Source organism: Molossus molossus, unplaced genomic scaffold (genome assembly GCF_014108415.1).
Source record: "Molossus molossus isolate mMolMol1 unplaced genomic scaffold, mMolMol1.p scaffold_m16_p_17, whole genome shotgun sequence".
In the NCBI taxonomy this organism is placed as follows: Eukaryota; Metazoa; Chordata; class Mammalia; order Chiroptera; family Molossidae; genus Molossus; species Molossus molossus.
The window spans coordinates 37,808,917-37,830,912 of NW_023425352.1; the positions used below are offsets into that span (position 1 = coordinate 37,808,917).

At 35.0% G+C, this 21,996-nt stretch overlaps 1 protein-coding gene across 2 annotated transcripts in view; it reads right to left on the reverse strand.

Moving 5' to 3' along the window:
- PCDH15 (protocadherin related 15) overlaps nt 1–21,996 on the reverse strand; it is a 737,327-nt gene that overhangs the window by 151,534 nt on the left and 563,797 nt on the right. For both annotated transcript variants that reach the window (XM_036264711.1, XM_036264710.1), the window contains 2 exons: nt 20,105–20,329; nt 9,869–9,985 (listed from right to left, as the gene is read on the reverse strand). In XM_036264711.1, coding sequence (XP_036120604.1) covers nt 9,869–9,985; nt 20,105–20,329 — 342 coding nt within the window. The remainder of the gene's footprint in view (nt 1–9,868; nt 9,986–20,104; nt 20,330–21,996) is intronic.

Consider the following 21,996-nt stretch of genomic DNA (forward strand, 5'->3'; position numbering starts at 1 on the left):
TTGTCACAGTGATGGCTCAGAAGCCCAGTTCCTCTTCACTGTCCCATAGCTTACGGATCTTCACCACAATACAGGGGTAGGCAAAAGTAGGTTTACAATTGTGAGTACATGAAACAGTTAATAAAGCTACTGTAATAATCATAACCTTCATGTCTTTTTCCATACAAACAACTGTAAACCTACTTATTCCCATTCCTTTACAGGCTTAGTTTACTGGACCTCTAACCTTTATATGTTTATCCAAATGCAAAAGAAAAGAACAGACAGAAGGTAATAGAATATAAACAATAAATATAGAAGACAGACATCAGAGACTCAAAACATGAAAAGGAACATTATAAACATTAAAACAATTACAATTTTTTTGTTTTTTAGTTTTCACTACATGGCAGGCACCAACTACTTCATATAAATACCATGTAATTCTTACATCAACCCTACAAAATAAGTACTATGTATTTTTTCTCTTGTGGTAAGGATGCATAACCAGATATCTATCCTCTTAATATTTTTTAAGTGTATGATACAGTATTATTAACTATAGGCTTAATGTTGAACAACAAATCTCTAGGACAATAACCAAATAAACAAATGATCTGATTTAAAAATGGGTAAAGGATTTGAATAGAGCTTTGTTCAAAAAAACCTATCAAAGGTCAAAAGTATATGAAAAGATATTCAACATTATTAATCTTCAGGAGATTGCGAATTAAAAACACAATGAGACATCACCTCACACCTGTTAGGATGGCTATTCTCAAAAGAAAAGCAAGATAACCAATAGTAGTGGGATGTGAAGAAATTGGAATCCTTGTACATGGTTGGTAGGAACATAAAATGATACAGCCACTATGGAAAAGAGTATGAAAGTTCCTCAAAAAAATTAAAAATAGAAATAACATATAATCCAGCAATTCCTCTTCTAGGAATATATACAAATAATTGAAATCAGGATCCCAAAGAAATATTTGCATGCCCATGTTCATTGAAGCAGTATTCACAATAGCCAAGATAAAAAAAATAATCTAAATATCTACAAGTAGAGGAGTAAATAAAGAAAACGTACTATATACATATAATGGGATATTATCCAGACTTACAAAGAGTATAAAATTTTGCCATTTACCACAACATAGAAGTACTTTGAGGATACAATGCTAAGTGAAATAAGCAAGTCACAGAAGGACAGATACTGCGTGATTTAACTTATATGAGGGTTTAAAATAGACTCATACAATTATGATTGTTTGGGGAAGAGAAAATAGGGAGCTTCTGTTGAAGTAGTATAAAGTTTTAATTATGTTGTTTTTTCTCACTTTACAAAGGTGATAATTGAGAGACAGAATGACTGAGTTACCCAAGATCACAAAGCTACTCAGAAGGAGCTTTAGGAGTTGAAACTGGCCAATCTTGCTTTAGAGTCCTCAATATTGAAGACACTTAAAATTCTCTTGGGCTGCAGATTGAAATAGGTCATCATATACCAGGCACAATCAGTACTTAGAAGAGAATATCTAAATACATACTAGTGAAAACATTTACTATAGAGAATAGAGAATCTTGCAAAAGGTAGAAAAATACTAAAAATTAAAAAATTAATATAGCTTCATAATTCTATAATGTTAAATAGCATAATATAGTGGGAAAGCATATGTATAGTTCTAAACAGCAAAACTTTGAACCCAACACTTAATAATCTCTCAAGCTATATGTTGTATGTATAAGCAAAAGGAATTTTCATATGAGTTCCTATAAGAACTCGCAAGGTGTACATTGTAACAAATTTAAGACATAGTTGAGTAAACCAAGAGATGCAACAAAACAAAAAATTTTAAACATATATGGATCAGAAGATAAAAGGAATGGCATACTGGCTGGTGTGGCTCAGTGGTTGAGCACCAACCCATGCACCAGGAGGTCACCAGTTCAATTCCCAGTCAGACCACATGTAGGGGGTGGCCAGTAGATGTTTTCTCACATTGATGTTTCTCTCTCTCTCCCCTTTCCTATCTCTCTAAAAATAAATAAAGATTTAAAAAAAAAAAAGGAATGGTATACATCATGCATAGGCTTAAATGCAAAAATAAATAGAAATAGTCATTGTAAATATGTCCAGAAAATATAATTAAAGTGTTATAATTTTTATAAAGAATGCATAAGCGTCGTTTTTCAAAAAAAGTGTAATAAAAAATAACTGACAGGGTCAAAAATGTAAACATGCCCTACATATAAAAGTCACTCCCCCCAAAAAAATAAATCAGACACATGAAAATAAAAGGGTCAGCAAGCTGTAGAAGAGCAGAGGCAAATTTACCATGAAGATAACCTGTGAATTTCTAATCCACAGAACTATGGTCTTTTACTTAGCTTAATTTCATTCACCTTGCCCTTTCTATTTATTAAAAAAAAAAAAAAAAAAAAAATCCTTTACCATTTAATTTCCTTCACTTTAAAATTTTCTTCTTCTTTTTCATCTGAGCCATATCATTTGCAGATTTCTCGTCTATTCTGTCTGGCTTTCTCTGGTTTTCTACTCTCCAGCTCTTGGTTCATCCTCAAAAGGGCATGACCTAAGGACTTACAGTGATACCTCGGTTCTCGAACATAATTTGTTCCAGGAGGACGGTCGAGAACCGAATTGTTCGAGAACCGAAGCAATGAAACCCAATAGGAAAGCGGACTCCACAAAGCGTGACTCTCTCTCTGCACTCACACTGATGACGCAAGCAAGGCGCGCTGGGCCGAATGAACGCCATTCGGCTCATCTCGGAAGTTCGAGTTCCAAATATTTGTTCGGATTCCGAGACAAAAGTTTCTCGAATCCTGATTTGGTCGAAAACCGAGGCGTTCGAGAACCGAGGTATCACTGTATTTCCAAGTTTCTCTTTTATGTATACATTTTATCTCTCGAGAAAAAAATGGATTTAGTCCTATAGCTTCACCTGCTCCTATTCCACATTTTTTTTTTCCTGTGCTCTTAACCCCATATTTTCTGCCTGGTCCATCCCTGGTCCCATCAATGCAGCCAGATCATCCTAGTATTCAATCAAAGCAATTGTGGCAACCCGTCATCTGCCTCAGGTCTTCTTACGGTGTTGCTAACCTATGCCAAGGAATCTTGGCCCCAACCTGCCACCTCCTCCAGCTACATTGTTGTATACTTTTCAGTTTGGTGAATCTGGCACTCAGGTTCCCAGAGAGGTCTGGTGAGTACTGCTCCTTCATTAGCTATGTCCTGACTTAGTTCTCTCAGCCTCTGTGGTCGAGGGAGGGACTTGGACAACATCTATCATTCTGTAGACGGTTGCACATATATGTTTTGAAATCATTTTAAATTTAATTTGTTCTAAATTGATTTTATTATTTTCTTCTTAAAATGGCTTTGTTTTTGTTATCTACCTTGTTTCCATCAACAAATATCACAAATACATTTTTTTACTCCAGCTAGAAATTTTTGATTTATTTCTGATTGTGCTTTTATTCTGTCTGTGATCTTCAACTTCCAGCCCAATCACTATTAATTCTTTCATTTCAATGATTTTTAAGTACTTATATGTCCCCCATTCCCATTAGCCACCTTGTCCTTTTCATGCTTAAATGAAAGCGAAAGCTGCTAACTCACCTTCTGGTCTCATTTATTATCTCATCCAATGAGGACTGCTTATCACAGGAAATTGGTTGTTCTAATGTATAGCTTTAAATTTGCCTCTGCCATATTTAAGTCATTAGTAAGCTTCTATTTTATATATAATAAAATGTGTTTCATAAAACCATATCTGCCATATTTCCTGTCCCCAAATGAGTGGCTTAACACATTAATGTATTCTTTTAAACAGCTAACTTAACGTAGACATAGTTCAAATCATATCACACAAATTCATGAACATCTGATGAGTGTTTTGGATACATCTCCAATGCCAATTTTGTCTACCCTCAAATAAACTTCTTCTACCTTAAATGAATCCCCCACATTTTTAAAAGTTGAATTCTGGTCCAGAGCAGGCTCAGACCATTCCAGGACACATTCACTTCTTGGCATCTTTCATACACATCATTATGGTTTTACCTCTCTTTCTCTCTTGCCATCTTCTTACATGTAAAGTCCAAAATAAATGTTTTCTGATTGATTGAGTCATCCAGCAAGTATTATGAAATGTCTATATTGTGCCAGGCACATGTTTTGTTGTAGTCTTCCACCTAAGTGTATCTTTCATTTAAGGAAGTGCAATAATGGTAAAGTCGGTAACAATAAGACCAAGAGTTACCATGGCCTGGTTTGAGGGTGCAAGAATCCAACTCTTTCAAACTAGTCTTTCGAAGGCTCTGTTCCCTTTTTCTCTCACTAGACATTCAAAATAAAGGACATTATTTAAGCCATAAGCCATCATTTTTGCCCTGATAAGCATGGTGGTTTCTTAATGAGACGAGCAACATTTACATCACTAACAGTTAAATCTAATATTGATTTCAAGCAATGTTAACATATAGTTGTTCTTGAAAGAAATCTATAAGCTACAAAAAGGAAAGAAAATAACACAGATGCTTAAAACACATAAGCCTTTTCTTGACATTAATCATGTGTAAACTTTCTCATAAAACCTTCCCTTTTATACTCATTTGCACTTCCAAATCTAATTATAACCGATTGTCATCGCAAAGAGCAAGCCCCAACTGTCTCATGGTGTGCTTTCAAATTAAGTATTGGAGACCAAAGGGACTAAGGCTAGGGTTATGTCTTCTCAATTTTCACAAGCTGACATGCATCGTGGAAATAGTTCTTGATTATTTCTTTAACAGCTTTGATGTGAGGGAAAAAAAAACACAAAACAAAACACTGAGCTGTGTTCATTGCTCCGCATGCTCCTGGGTCAGCAAATACGGGTTGTAGAACCAAAGGTTTTGCAACATTGCTAGCAATATCCTAAATCAATGTAGCATAACAATACAAGTCAGTATGTGGTGAGTGATGAAAACGAGATCTGTAGAGATACCACTCGGAAATGATAAAGGACAGCTTACATTGTCTGGGGATAACAATACCATCTTATAGCAATCCTGGCTCTGTATAGTTTAACTATTGCACCACAAGCAAGCAGTAAATCACGGATGAAGACAATTCTTGCTTTCATTCTGCTGTTACGCCCTCTGCTCATAGACTGCAACGGAACAGCTACTTGAAAGCTTGAGCATTTTGAGCACCATAATTATCTGGCATTATTTGGTGATGGCATGCTATTTCAATAAAACACAAGGTATGCATCATAAAAGGAAAAAAAAAAAACAAAAAACAACTGACCATCTTTTTAATCTCTAGAGATTAACAAACGTGTCCTTGAATGATTGAGAAGACTGTAAAAGTCACATGTGAAAACACTTTAAAAGTAATTTCTCAGGTAGTTTGTCTGGACTCTGAGTGACTAGTATAGCTCTCAAAATCTCTACAGAAGGGAAACAAATGCCTCACACTGCAATTATTTTCCCTTTAGAGAAATACTCTGAAAAAAAGTATAGTGAGAACACTCATTGATTTTTAAGCCAATTACCATTGGAAGAAAACTTACAAGATCTTTTTATTTATTTATTTCTGAAATTTTACTTTTCTTCATTGATTTTTAGAGAGAGAGAAAGGAAGAGGGAGAGAGAGATCGAAACATAGATGAGAGAGAACATCAACTGGCTGCCTCCTACATGCCTCCCACTGGGGATTAGGCCCATAACCTGGGCATGTGCCCTGACCAGAAATTGAACTGGTGACCTCTTGGTGCATGGGTCAATGCTCAGCCACTGAAGCACATCATCAGGGCACAAGATCTATTTTTATGAAACATATTTATTTCATAAATCAATATGAAAACCAACATATGCAAATAAAAAAGTTTATCTAAATTGCTAATATTAAACATGTTTCAATTACTGCTTTACTTTAAACAATAATATATGAATTCCTAAAATGCATAAAATGAAAAGAATGATACCAATATGAAAAACTAATCCTTTGTAGGTCCCTCATACTTTCTTGGAAACGAGCAAAATGTAAGTTTCATTTATTTATCCCAATTTTTCCATATCCACATGCTCACGAAGGACACGACCATGTTAGGCATTAACCGGCCTACAAAGAGAACTTGTGTATCATGGGGTTTGACCTGTAGCTTCAGAAAGAACAAATATATGCAAATGGAAATTACATTTGCAGTTTTGTGTTTTGTGAACGTTTGGAATGAGACGTCTCTGGTGAGCAGAAAGAAAAAGTTAAGCAATTTTTAATATCCAAAATGCTTAGTCATTCACTGTTCACATCTCCAGTGAACTACATAAGGTCGATGCTGTCACAAAAGCAAGGCAGGGACCCAAAGTCCTAACAGCTTTAATTCAGCGGGGAAAAAATATGTCTTGAAGATGTTTTTCTCCCTCTAGAGCACTTACTTCGGTTTTGCACAACGTGCATTTTATAATTCTTAATTTATATTCAGCAACAATGTTCTCTCTGGCTTTTAGGCCTCACCCAGTTTCTCCATCTGATACTTCAAAAGATTTTGTTCTTGCTATTTTCTAGTTAAGAATGGGTGGTTCTCACATCATTCAAAAACACAAGATACCTTGAAAAAATTTTGGCCAACCTCTAGAAATGAAATTATCATTGCTGAATTGTAATAATACCTGCTACAGAAGGGTGCAGAAACTGTGCTAAGAATTATATGCATCTCCCCATTTAATTTGCCCAGCCCTCAAATGGCCAAAGTGAGGCTTACAGACTATGATGTTTTCTCAGGATCACAAATAATGGAATTTCTGAAGAACTGGTAATTTGTCAATTCTGAAGAGCACAGAAATAACTGTTAATTTATTCAGTTATTCAACAAACGTTTTGTTAACAGACTACTAAGTACCAAGCATAGAGTTAGATGTGGGAATATAAACTGGAATACATTTTGATTCCTACCCTCAAGGACATTATTTTCTAGTTTGGAAAAGAGACCATTAAGTAAATATAGTATCATCATAGATAATGTATAGCCCCAAGTTATAGAACTGACATAGGAGCCCTGAAGTATAAAACTGAAACGATCTTCTTACAATTAATACATGTTTATGATAGGAACAGAGTAGAAAACACTAGGCAAGCGCCTCCAACAAATATTTAGCCTGTATTTGTGGCACCAACAGAAAATTATAAAAGCAAAAAGCAATCATAATATTTTTGAAAATTGTGTAATATAATATTTGATTTCTGAAATTTTTCATGGAACTGAGCTTTTATTTCAAATTGGTGTCAGTGCAACCAAACTGGAACTATGCTTCTTTAAGGGACCCAATTTGCAGCAGTAATTGGTGAACTCATGCTGAATGTTAGTTATACCCAAAGACTACCAGTGTTTTGAGGACTAAAACAAAGTATGATTTCATACATATTCACTAAGGGAAACAAGGCATGCTCCGCATTCCAACTGAATGAGTGGCATGTACCTTTCATCTAGTGAAAAGCCAGCATTCCATAGTAAATGTTAAAAACTGTTGGAAATGCAAATCTAAGAACTTCTTTCAAAGAGATATGGACTTGGAGCCTGGTAAATTTTGTAAATGAGAGGCAGGGTATAAAAGCAAGGTCTTGTCCCTAATAAGTAATGTAGCTTTATAAAACAGACAATAGACTAAGAGAACTTCTCTCACATTGGTACAGTGATCTGAATGTCATACCAGGTGTAAGGACGGGAATGCCAAAGGTGAAGTGAGGTTTTTGCCGTCCACAGTAAGACTTCGTTATCTGCCTCACACAGATGAACAGAAGGCTTACTTTTAGTCTTTCATTATTTATGCCATTAAACTTACTATCTTAAATTCTACACTGATGAAAATTTCTCTGAAATCTGAACATGCTAAGATGCTATGTTTCCTTACACTCATTTAGTACAGTGTATTATAGTTTTGATATGCAGTTTCTTTTTCCTATAAATTTGCAATCAGTTTCTGGGGAGCAAAAACTGGTTTGCACAATGACCAGTATGGAATTGGTGTTCAAAGCATGTCTTGAATAGAACTAAATGTATACTCCTAATTTCAAAGTATTTTATATCTCTGACAGTTTACTTAAAAAAGGTAGACCAATCACCAATTTCATAGTTACCTCATCTATCAGTGTGTTCAAGACTATTATTTCATTTATATATGGAATATAATGAGTAACATAAATAAACAAAGTGGAAACAGACTTATGGATACAGAAAACAGACTGACAACTGTCAGAGGGGAGGGGGTTGGGGGACTAGGTGAGAAGGGTGAAGGAATTAAGCAAATTCCTTAAGCAAAAGACTCATGGACACAGACAACAGTGTGGTGATTGCCAGAGGGAAGAGGTGGGGAGGGTAGAAGAGGGTAAAGGTGGCATAAATGGTGATAGAAGGAGACTTCATTTGGAGTGATGAACACACAATACAATATAGAAGTGATGCATTATTGTATACCTGAAACCTATATAATTGTATTAAACAATGTCTCCCCAATAAATTCAAAATTTTTTATTGATTTTTTTAGAGCGAGAAAGAGAGAGAAACATCAATGAGAGAGAACACCAACTAGCCTCCTCCTGTATGCCCTCCACTGGGGATTCGAACCCAAACCTGGGCATGTACCCTAACCAGGAATCAAACTGGAGACCTCTTGGTGCATAGGTTGATGCTCAACCACTGAGCCGAACTGACAGGGCTCCTAAATAAATTCAATTAAAAATAAAGACTATGAAATTTTTTTTATCATATTTCCCAGGATGCAGTAAATGTTTCAAAGACATTTTAACACATGCAAAGAAAGGAGCTTCTGAGTGAAAGGTCACTGTTCTCATGTCAACATTATTATTTTCAAGACGTTTTAGTCACAAAAGACTTAATGTGACTTGTCACAATTGAAGCTGAAAACTGTCTTGACTGCTATTCACCTTTTATTAAATAAATAGCATTACATAAATACTATTCATATTAGCGATGTGAAACAGAACTTTTAAATCACTTATAAAATCTAGGTCGTTTTCTGTTTTCTTATTTTTCTAAAATAGTTTACTTAATACCTTTAACCTTTTTTATAATATATCAGCCACTTACTTATAGTGTGAGCTCACTCCAAGTGAAACATAGATAAGTAAATCATCATTTGGCTATTATGAAAGTAAATAATTAATATTTATAAAGCACTCAAGTTATTTATAGAAAGTATTTTTATATAGATACTATTACTTCTATATGCCATTTTTAATATATTGAGATAATAACATTAAGAAAAATTTGCCTCACTTCTGCTATAAAAATGTTTTCAATAAACCTCTTGATCTTGAGAGGCAATTTGAAATATCTTCAACAGGTAACATTCTGGGTAAGAAAATAATGCATTAAATATGTTCTAAGAGCAATATTATGATATTAGTTTACCAAAATTACCACATTCAAATATAAGTATTGTGTCATATGTCGACTTAGAATTTGATAGCCAAATACACATATATGAATAAAATGGAAAATATATAAGGATAAAACCTATCCTGGCTAAACTAAATTTGTACTATTCTAAGTAAAGAATCCAATTGATATTGGATCCAAATGTAGACAATTCCATCTCTATATATTTATCATTAGTATTCAATAAATTGATGAATAGTCAATTTTAAATTCTAGTAAAACAAAAAGCATGTCGCTAATTGTCTAAGTTCAATAATAATCATTTGAAATATGGCCTGTACCTGTGGAAGAAACAGGGGAGAAAACATAAAATGAAGAGTGGACAATCCATGTGTACCACCTTGGGAACTGGGCCATTCATTTGTGGGTGCTAAAGGTTTCCTCACTACTGTTCAGAGGATTAATCAATGTCTTCTACTTACAGGAGGGTCTGCATCTTCAGCATAGACACTTGTGATCGGTGTCCCCTTCTCAGCATCTGGAGCCACGATCCCTTTGTAGATGCGTTTACTAAACACTGGAGGATAATCATTCATATCCTGTAAAACACAATTCAGATGGAATGCATGGACTACAACTGAGTTAGGTACCCACTGCCAGACCAGCTCCATCTCTTCATATCACACAACCCATTTGCCCATTAGCTTCCATTCTCTCAGTCCCCTACTCTCACTTCAGAATGGCAGCCTGGAGTAAATTGCCAGAATGTCTATACATTATTAACGTGTATGATACCAACCGAAGGCTATCCATTGGAGCAAACATTCCATCACCCTTCCCCAACCCCCCGCCACCACCACCACTCCAATACACCTTTTAGAGACTGGAGGCATGCCTGAAATTTTCTCTAAAGATACTCCTTTAGGAATGATGTATTGTTGCACTTTGGAAATAAGTAAACACAAATGTAATAAAATGTGCCATTGAATGAGACAAGTGTATAAGATGGTGTTTCTATATTTGTTTTGTTGTTACTGTTTTCAAAAGCTCTCTGATGTTTTTGTTGCAACTTCAAATTCTTTATATACTTAACATAATGGCATGATTAGAACATTTCAAATGCAAAGTGTGAAATATCCTTTGATCTCATCTTACATATTTACAACTGCAAAATGATTAAAGAATGTTTTTCCTATAGTACATTGCAATAATAACAAATAGGATTAGATGTTCTTATACACAGAAAACAATTATAATTTACTTATTTTTTCCAAAGTAATTTGCATGCATCTTTTTTACTTTCATAATTCAGTGATATAAATGTCTTCTTATTTATGAAGTGTCACTCATTAAACAAATATTTATCAAGTTCCTCCCATTTTTATGACTCAGCGGTAAGCACTGGGAATACTGTGGTGACTCAAGAAAAAGATACCCCTCTTCTCATGTCACTTTACTGATATTTGACAGGTAAAAATACTAATTCTACCAAATATGTTAGTGACTTTGCCTAAATTCAAGTACTTATTTGGTAGAGTTAAACTGATAAATCTGGTAGCCTGAAAACAGGACCTTTTTTTTCTTAAGCATTTTATCTTTTATGGAGAATTGCATATTACTTTTCCTCAAAAACAACATTTATTAAATTGGTTGATTTAAATTTATTAAATGTATTTATTTTAAAATAATCATCATGCACTGCATTGTTCTGGGTAATTTAGGTCAAACATATTTGAGCCCAAAGCTACACCTGTTAATTACTTTACTCTCGGGTCATCTTTTTCTCATTTAATATCAAAAACAAAAAAAGAAAAAAATTATTCTACGTAGTCTTTGATATTTGTTCAGTTACAATAATTTTTGTGTACAATGTAAATTGGGGACACACTAATTAACTGACTATAAACACCTCTTGGCAAAGAGGTCAGGTTAATTATCTGTTACAATCCAATAGAGCTTGTTTTATTTTCACCGTAGAATTGACTTCTGAGTTGTGACTATGAAGAAAGCTGCAGACTCCATTAAGAAATAGGATGTCTTGATCTGTAGACACAACCGAAAAACAAATCATTTTCTGTTTGGTATATAGTATTCACACCCTCTTCCATTAAAAAAAAAAAAAGAGTGATTTTGTAAATTATGAACTTCTGAGCTTTAGAATCTGAACAAGTGAATGAACTCCAGAAGCACTGGGTTCTATACTGAGGGCCGTGTGTGGTGCTGATGTTGAGGATTCAGGGTATGGAGTAAATATATAAAACATTGCATGCACAACATCTCTTGCTCTTTTCAAGAGTGCCAATTACTTTGATAAGTAAATTTCATAATTAAAAGGGTGGAAATTCTCTTGCACCTCTAAATTGTAACTTCTGAAGTTTAGAAAAGAAGGAGCCTACCACTGTAAATTTTCTGTACACCATTCCCAAAGTCATACGAATGCAATGTTCTCATGGATGTTCTACCCCTTGCCCAGGGGACATTAGAAACCTTAATGTTACAAGGTTCTTTTTGGATAATTTGATTCTTCAGAAACTAAAAAGAAGTTATAATATTTATCAATTATGTCAATACAGCTTCTATCAGTGCTGAATACAGTGGCCTGTTTTTGCTGAGAATGTATTCACTAGGTTTGCCTTCTAACTAAATGCACAGAGATCATTTTATAATCTGGCCTCACAAAATGGTTAGATGCAAATCTAAGGCTGTAAATAACTGAGGACTACTGAAACATAGTAGATCTTACTTTAGTTTGCTTGCCATCAACAGATTGAAGAATAAATAAATACAATTATTATAGCAGTACTTCTTCTTATGGTACATTGTATACATTTTGGAGTTACAATCACTGATGCACAGCCAGTAGTACATAGTTCTTGCACAATATATTACATCAAATGATAAAATTTATTGAAATGTAATGCAAATAAACATAATCAATAGCTGTGTATATTATTTATGCTCCATTGATGTCTGAAGAAGAATGGACATATGATCTGTACAAATGGTCTGTTATTCATCAAATTAAGGATAAACTCTCCTCTCCAAAAGCAAGTCCCTTTCTGTTGCCTATGACTTCACTAGAGGGCAGTATTGGCAAAAAGAAACATTTCCTTTTCTGTCCTCTGGTTAATAATTTTATCAGTAAGACCCTTAATAGTTTGCTTTCTGTGGTTACATTTTTGTCAATCTGAACAATAACTAGTTTTTATGTTTCTAAAGCCTATTCTGAATGTTATCATGGTTCTCAATTAGAACACCACCATGTTCTTCTTAAAAACGTTGACTAGTGAACTTACTATTTGGTCACATGGGTCAAGCACATAAAACCACACGTGAAGGTACAGTTAGCTAGGAGGAAAAAAAATATGAAGTTTACTTATTTATTTTCTAAATTAGACTCTAAAGTAATTAGAGAAATAAATTCTACTTTGGCAGATCAGAAAGCAGATACAACGACTCTTTTTTATATGAGCCTACCAGGAAATTAGAGTCTTGCTGGTGAGATCACAGATTATTGGCAGGTTCTTCATAAAAAGTAAAACTGTTCTAGATAAAAGTCTTTTTCCTGCTAGAAAATAAATAATTGGTTCTACTCTGATTGTCTTTTTTAAAACTATGAAAATATAGAGAATGCGGGCCCCAAACGCACACACATGCTCCATGAGAAGACACAGGCACATTGTGTGTCAGTGGGTGAAGTGACTTCTATTATTACCGTAATACTGCCTAGTGTTAGCACTACCCACATAGAACTGTTTGGCTGCCCTGCCCTCTGAAATCCCTTTAAGCCTATGGAACTGATACCTAGTCCTCCTTGGCAGATGCACAGCCAAGATGATTTCTCTTCTGCCTGTTTCCAGTTCTGTCTCCCACGACCAGCCACCCTCGGGTTGCTGCCCTAGTTGCTGTGTCTCATATATACCCGCCCTCTTGGTTTCCCTTCTTGTCTTTTTGTCTTTCTGACCTTCTCTCCCTTCCCTGTTGTTCTGCACATAGGGTCAAAAAGGCCTCACCTACAGACAATTTTCTTTTCTGTTTTGCATGGGTTTCTCTTAAACACAAATCATAAACTTGTATCAATTTTTTAAAAATCAAAACCTGCACTGGACACTTGTTTTTTAGTTGTCTAAATTAGTTTTTGTTTCATTCTTACTTCTGAATTGAGAGCTCTTCTGAATTATTGAGGGGTAGTATATCTCTGATGTAGAGGTAATGAAAGTTATGCTTTGCAACAAGTAGTAAAATGTACTGTATGGCTCTCAGCATCACAAATATCGATGCAACTCCTGCTGGGCATTGGGCAGCGTTTTGGGTGCTGGGGCTGTGATCACCATCAAGAAAGGCATAGTGCCTGCTGGTACTGAGGTTACAGTTCAGCATGGAAAGCACAACTTAAACAGTATCAGGTGTGATGCATGTTCCAGAAGAGAAAGCACAGGGATATGATGAGAGCGGATAGCAAGAGGTTTAACTAAATTTAACGTAGGATGCCTTTCTGTTATCTGAGCAACTGCCCCATCACTCGTGTCCTGGTAGATAAAACAGCCTTTCCTAATTGATAGTTAAATTAGAAAAGGATAACACTGTGCAATGCTGACAAACCCCGTGATTTCATATATAATTCCACTCCCTCTAGTTTCCCTGTGTTGCAACGGTGAGGTGGGGGAAGAGGGGTTGATGCAATTTGGGAATTTTTCTAAGCCCCAACATTATGGTAAATCGGGACAAGGAGTGCATGTTCTGAGCTCAAATCTATGAGCAGATTCTAACACTATAACCCTATTTTAGATTTTCTCAAAAGTGCATAATAGTTACATGCATGTGTGTGTGTGTGGGGGGGGGGTCCATTTTTAGTGTATAGCAGGCAAATGCTAGGTATATTATATTTATCACTTCAATTAATTTGCCCCAAACATGTTAGTTATTATTACTAGTATTCCTGTTTTAAATATAAGAAAACTGAAGGTTACACAGATTAAATTACTCATGTTCATCCAGCAGTAAAGATAGAGTTTTGATTTAATTCTGGTGTATCAGATCCTAACAGTCTCTTCTGATATGTGGAGGCAAGGAGGAAGAGAAGTGTCAAAGTCATCAGAATATTATATATAAGATGACTTGAGTAGAATTTTCATTTTAAAACTCCACATATAACCTTAAAACATCTCTTTCCAATAATATTTTACATTAAAAAAAAATCTCCCAACTAGTTACTATACATTTTTCCCCTTTATTGATTTTAGATAAAGAGGAAGGGAGAGGGAGAGGGAGAGAGAGGGAGAGGGAGAGGGAGAGGGAGAGATAGAAACATGGATGAGAGAGAACATCGATTGGCTGCCTCTACATGCCCCCCACTAGGGATTTGGCCCACAATCTGGGCATGTGCCCTGACTAGGAATCGAACTGGCGACCTCTTGGTGCGTGGGTTGACACTCAACTAATGAGCCACACCAGCTGGACTAGTTACTATAACTTTATCTTGGGAATCTGGTAGGCTTTTAAACATTGTATAATGCTAATATATTTCCATGAAGATAATTTTTGTAATTATTCATAAAGCTTTTTTTTTTTTTTTGGTAAACAGAGTTGGTGCAGTTGTAGTTATATTAGTAAAACAGCTTATCTCATATTTAACCCTAGAAATTATTATTTTCACTAAATCCTAATAATGTGTTATTTTTTCCCCCTGAATGCATTCTTTGAAAAAATTGGTCCTATCAGAAACTTTACAAACCAAAAGAATTCCATAATCAATCGTGGGAAAAGTGAGAAGTTACATTTTATTTTTTTGAGATTCTCAATGTAGTTTAGTATACTAAAGCCTCCTCCTATATGAAGGTCTATGGTGTAGAGATCAGTTTACTTTTGTATAACCCCTTGTTTCCCAAATCCATTTGTCTGTGAAATTCTTTGTATCTGAAATGCCCATTATCATCTTGAGGAGCTAGTGATCTGTGAAATATATCCTCAGAGACCCAGAAGATATTGAGATATTAAAGGCACAAACTAGTACTTTTGGAATATTGAATGACTTTGGCGAATTAATCTATTCAGAGAATACACTAAAGATCCCAATATATAAAGTGTGCCTCCCAAAGGTGGCAGCCAATTCATCAGGGTGAAGGTAGCAGTTACAGCAATGGTGGGATTGGGAAATAAGGGCCGTACTTAGCAGTGACCAGTATCAACAAGTCTTATCGGCATCTGTTTTTCCCATTAGGAGGCAGTTCGGTTTTGGAGTCTTATGACAGTAGCAAGCCTGGTCTTATCTGCCTTGGCAGGCAGGGGAAAATGTGACAACCCATGAAGGGTAAAAGAGTAAAATCTCTGGTTATATATATTTTCATTTGTTTTCTGACTCATCCCATGACATGTTCTCCCTGATGTATTCACATTCTTTAAACTTCCTCGTTAATGTATTAGCAAAATTTACTAAAACAACAATATAACAGTGCAGAATGGAACAGAGGAAAACATTTGAAGACTATAGTCCACTACAAGTATATCTCCAGGTCAACCAACTCCAAGTGAAAAATCAAAACCAAGTTGTAAAAAATAATGATCACTCTATTAGAACATACTCCCACTAGCTGGTTCATTGAAATCATCTTTGATTCTATCTCCTCCTTCAGAGAACAGGAAAGAAATATGCTATGAATTTTGAAATGTCCAGAATTTCTTATTTGTTTGAGACCTGGTCTCTCACCCAGTCAAAACTAGGACTCTGCCAATACTGCCACCAGGAACATCAGTGGCTCATCACTGCCTGCCAGGTGTCCATGGTTTGGCAAGTGACACCTTGATACTGGACATTGAGTTTCTAACTCAAAAAGCCTATTTTCTATACTTTATTGGCATAGAGCTATTTCTTTTCTACCTGGTGGGGGGAAACCATTTTGAAAGATGAAAATGCTAACTGCATCCTCTAAGACTCATTGTGTTTCCCAACAACCTTGGCCTTACGTATAGTATAGCCTTTCATTTCTGATGCTCCCACCTGTTTCTGCCCGTCCCCACTCCTGCATCTACCAAGCCAGGCAAACGAAACCAGGCTCTACCCAGTCCCCTTCCCTCACAGAAGTGTCTCCCTCACTCCTTCTTCTACCCCGTGCAGCCATTCGATCTACAATGACAATCAGCAATATTACTTAAGTCATCTTTTTATCTTAGTCAAGTCCTTCACTCTCCTTTTAATGTCACCAAGTATTGTACATCCATTAACTTAATTCAACTTTTCTGGCTTATACTCAGCTTTTGGCTTACTATAAAAAAGCAGATCATTTCTTTCTTTGTATTTTCTGTTATATATTAGAATTCAGGGTGTATGGTAAGATTTTTATCTGAATTTGACATTTTAAACTGTTTAGAATTTTATTTTTATTTCCCAGAGATTCACCTATATCACCTAATTTTCTGTTATCACTCATATAATTCTTCTAGATGTTCAATAAATGTATAATGAAATAGGTTTGTTTTATCAATCTTCTGCAAAAACTTTGCAATAAAAACACATATTATTTGTATGATCATAATTGGTTTTGATCTGGGTCTTTAAAATGTGACACCAAGAGAGTTCTTTGCAGGTGTCTGTCACATAATTATATTTTCATTACTACAGTGAAAATATTTTCCTTCCAATTATTACTTCAATTTCCCCATTCTCACTCATATTTTAAATAAATTTTATGGACTCAATATAAAACACTAGATATTTCTTTTTTATTCCTTACAAAATAAATTATATTTCTGCTTCTTTTCAAAAAAGAGGTCTTCAAGATGCTTTCCCTGTGGTGGCTGTTTTGAGTAGAAATATCTCTAAGCAAATACCACGCAATTATGTTATCAGCAAAGCAGCTTGTCAGTACTGCAAGCACACAAACCAACAGCAGGATATTTGCCAGCTTCGGAAAGATCTACATATGTGGAGAAAGGACAATTCTATTTTCTTTTCAAAACAAACAAGTATGATGGTACACAGGAGAGTTCTGAAGTTCTCTTTGTGATAATCTAACCCTGAGTGATCAGGAGGAAGGAAATCAAGTGTCAGTCTGTCTTTGGGACATTATCCTGAAAATATTTTTGTTGTATCACTTGAAGAAGAAAAGAAAGAGTGGCCTTAAAATATCTAGAGTTAAATATTGAGATTTATTTTAAATGTACAATAAATCAGAAGTAACTTTGTATAGGTCAAGAAGACTTGACCAATGAAATGATTTGACTTCTCTAAAAAAGGTAAAGCAACTGAAAAAAATTAATTAGATCATCAATCTCCTATTTTTGAAGAAAAATGTTCTTCCTAAATTTTGATAAGAAGCATTGAGTGACACCCGTATTTTACAATAAAGGGGTGCTCGGGCAATAGAAAATACATTTTAAGTGACTTGAGCCCAGAAAAAGAATGAGGCTTATTTAATACAATCTTCCTTGTTTAGTTTAAATGTTTAGATTCAGTCCGATTCCAATGACTCTTCTGTCTAAAAAAGTCCAAGCCAAAGGAGAAAAAACATGCAAGCAGCCATGTCAGAGCCTATAAAGGTTTATAACTTTTTATTAACAACCACATTCATCCTGAAGAGAAGGCTACATTATTTGATTATCTCTTTTTGTATATGTGAAAAATAGAGGGAAGGTCATTAGGAACAAGACTTTTCTTCCCTTATTGTCCAAAATAGTCAATAAGTGGACCATTTTTAATTTAAATGTTTTTAAAACTCAATCCCACAAAACCACATGTGTAGGCAAGAGAAGACCAGGGTAAGATGGTCTAAATTTTTCACCTGCTCCAGAAGCCATTTTGCTATAGTTAGTTTATGCAGATCAATCTTAGTCTTTTTCATCTCTTTACTATCATGACATTTGCATAACCACCAATATTTTCATGCTCCTAAAATGTTCTTGTAAACAGATTTCTAAATTTATAAATGTCATTCCACAATAGTGTGGCAATATAGTATTTTAAAATATGATTGAAGCCTCTCAGGTCACTAGGGTTTTGTGTTGTCCCTTGACCCTTCCCAAGGCTACCAGAGCATTTAAAATCATTGTTTTGGGGGGTGGGGGGGATTACACAAACAGAAAAGAAGGTGATAGAGAAATGATTTTGATAGTTCAAATTTTTATTCCCAAAGAGAATTGAATGCTGAATAAAAAATTAACTCCCTGAAATAGATACATTTACCAGTATCTGAAATAAATGTCTTAGGAGAGAAAGAGAGACACAGAACAGATATGGTTACAAAGTCATTATGGATCCCTGAGAAAGAAATAATTCAGACCCTAGTAAAACTCTCCAGATAGCTCTATGGCATCTGAGAATGGAAGGGACTTGTGTTCTTTCCAAGGGTGTTTAGAGGACACAGCAGGACCCTAGAGAAGAAATGGCATCAGGTGGGTAGTTGCAGATAAACCTCAGTCAAGTGTAAAGAAAAGGCATTGGGACAATCCATGTGTCCCACTCTGATTGCAGGATTATCTTAAAACAAAACAAAAGAACCCAAAAAACCAGACTCAAAGATGTTAAAGTCAATATTAAAGCATTTACCCACATGATAGTTATGCTAATTATATATTGGTTAAATCTTTAACAATCTTCTAGGTTCTCATATTAATACTTCATTTTCTAACAAAACCAATAGCATTTTTTAGTCATTTATCAGTTAACCATCAAACAACAAATCAAGAAAAGCCATGATTGCTTTATTTCATCATTTACACATTGCAGTGCCTTATAAAAATGAGTATTATAGAAAAATTGTCCATGACCTTAGGTACCTTATAACCTTGTGTACAGAGACCTTTAATGAAAGCACCTTTCAAGGACTGAAATCATCTCTAGAATCTGACTTTCTCTTATTCTAGGCAGAAGTGCATCTGTAGAAATGCATTTGTGATATTTTCCCCATAGGAAAGGTGCTCTTTGGGAAAGAGCAGAGCAACACGAAAGTTTAGTATGCAGCCCAGAGGAACTTGATACATACTTGAGAACGGATATTATATATCTACATATATAAAACACTTGAGAACATATGGATATTTTCCCATTCATGTCTTTTCAAGGTGCACCTTGAAAATCACTGGAAACCCAAAGGTTGAAGATGCCATGCTCCTTCAGCTAACCATTTGGCACAGGGAATTATAAGGAATGAGTTAACAAATTGAGAGAGTTAAGAAAGTTCCAAAGATGATGGAACTTGAAATGGTTAAACCAGAACCTAATTCCAATTTCATTTGATTCCAAAGCTTATTTCATTCCAGAATCTTGGGTTCTAAACTAAACTAAACTAAACTAAACTAAACTAAACTAAACTAAACTAATTAGTTCTGGAGGTTAATGCACTTAATTAGTTAGAGTTATTTTATCCTTTAAACATGTTTAAATTGAAGTATTTGAATAAAGTTTTATCTCTGCTGCTGCAGTGAAATTTGGACTAAAGTGTAGGCTGGAGAAATTATGATTTGATCGAAATCACAGAGCTAATGGCAGATTAGGGAAGCCACAATGTCTGAACTCATTTGTAGTATTTCCTTCAACCTGATCTCTGATAGTGAAACAATATAGTTATTTCCCAAGTCTTCATATTTCACATTTAAATATCTGTGTTCTTGGTCTGGTACCACTGTGTTATGAATTGTTACACCAAATATCATACTTATAAAAAAAACAGAAGCTATGTGTAGAGAGTGCAAAGTAGGCAACCAAAAATCATTGTATTCCTTACCTTTACTATCACTGTGACAGTAGCAATACCAGGTGGCATTGTCCCATAAATATCAAAGGCCTCCACTAGAAAAGTGATACTTGCTTCCTGGTCTGGAAATGACTCATAGTCCAAACTCCTTAAAAGGGAGAGCACTCCTGTAAATGGATGTAGTGCAAAAAGGTGCTTCACTTCTGGGCTTCTTATCCGATAAGACACATTTGCTCCAAGGTCAACATCTTTGGCCTGTAACAAGTTAAGCAGAAGAATGGTTATATCAGTGGCATTATCAAACTAGAGAAATGAAAGACCAATGGAAGTCATGGGTCAGTGCTCAGGACAGCATGCATTCAATAATGACCAAAAGTCATGTTTCAGAAAAAAACACTTTTGTCAAGTAATTTACCAGAGAGAGGGAGGGGGAGAGAAAGAGAGAGAAATAGAGACAGAGATGTTGTCCTTGTTGATCTTATTGCTAAATTTGTTTTACCTGAAAAATCACTAATTGAAAGAATCATACCACAGTAAAGAAATAAATATTGTCACAAATGATTATTATTTCTTGCTGATCATATAATATTGGAAAAGAATATACTAAATAAAAATAAATTGAGTGATTTCCATAGACATACTAGATTATTAAAGCACTATAAGAAAACTGAAAAATATAAATAATAATTTCATCTCACAAGTATCCTATAATATATTTGTAGAGATAAGTCTCTCATCACCCCCTTCAATTAGTTAATATTTATTGAGTAGTTATGATGCACAAGGTACTATAGAGATGCACAAGGTAGGTCAAGGCACACTTTCTGCCCTCCAGGTAACAAGTATCTCAAAGAAGTAAGATACAAATACTAAAGCAAAGTAAAAAAGTGATATGTCACCTTTTTCTAGAGGTGTTCAGAATTGGGAGTGATCTCTTTTAGCTGAAAGGATAGGTTTTCATGCAGATTTTGTAGGATAACTATTTCATTCAGTAGTACGGACTGGCAAAGGCCACTCTGGCGGATGAACCAGAAAGGAGCAAGACTGGCACTGGGCAGACGCGGCTTTGTTGGCTTGTGTATGCAGTGATGCAAAACTTTCTGTGTTTTAATCAGTCATACACATCACAATGAGAAATATTTTATTATCTTATTTTTCTGCCTAAAACTCTTCTTGTTTTCCAATGTCCTTAACATGGTGAGAAGGACTTACACATTTTCCAGCCTTTAGCCCATTATTATCTCCTCTCCTCCAGGATTTTAAACAGGTTCTTTCTACTGTCTTGAATAGTCCATCTTCCTCTTTGCTTGAATAACTCTTACTCCAGTTCACCATTCAGAAAGCAACTTTCTCTAGGAAATAGTCTCTTTGATTTAAAGATTAGGTTAAGAGAGCCATCTATAATCTCCTAAGTCCCTCACATTGAAGACCTCTATTTTAATTATCAGTTTATTTGTCTGTTTGCTACCCCAGACAAAAAACTCAGAGAACTTGTCTGGTTCACATTTGAATTCCCAAAGTCTAGCAGAAGAGTTGACATACAAGGAATACTGAAAATATACGTGTTAAATGAATGAATAAATAAATGAGATGGACAGAAGAGAAAATGAAAAAATAATATCCTTCTTCCTGACCGGTATATGTCTCTTTTTTTCAGATTTAGTAATGTTTATTGTAGTTGCTTAAAATACAGATTTCTATGCCAACTTAACCTACTGAATCATAATGTCCAGAGTTTCTGCTAATAATGCAGTTGAAAAATGAAAAGGAAGGCTTTGATATGGAGACACTATTAAATAGGAGGAAGCTTAGACCAATATGTCAGTTGTTTATTGAATATTTTTAAAATATTTACAAAATAATAGGTACAGCAAAATCCTCTTTTTGAAAAATATAAGAAAACTCTTTACATATGTTGGTAT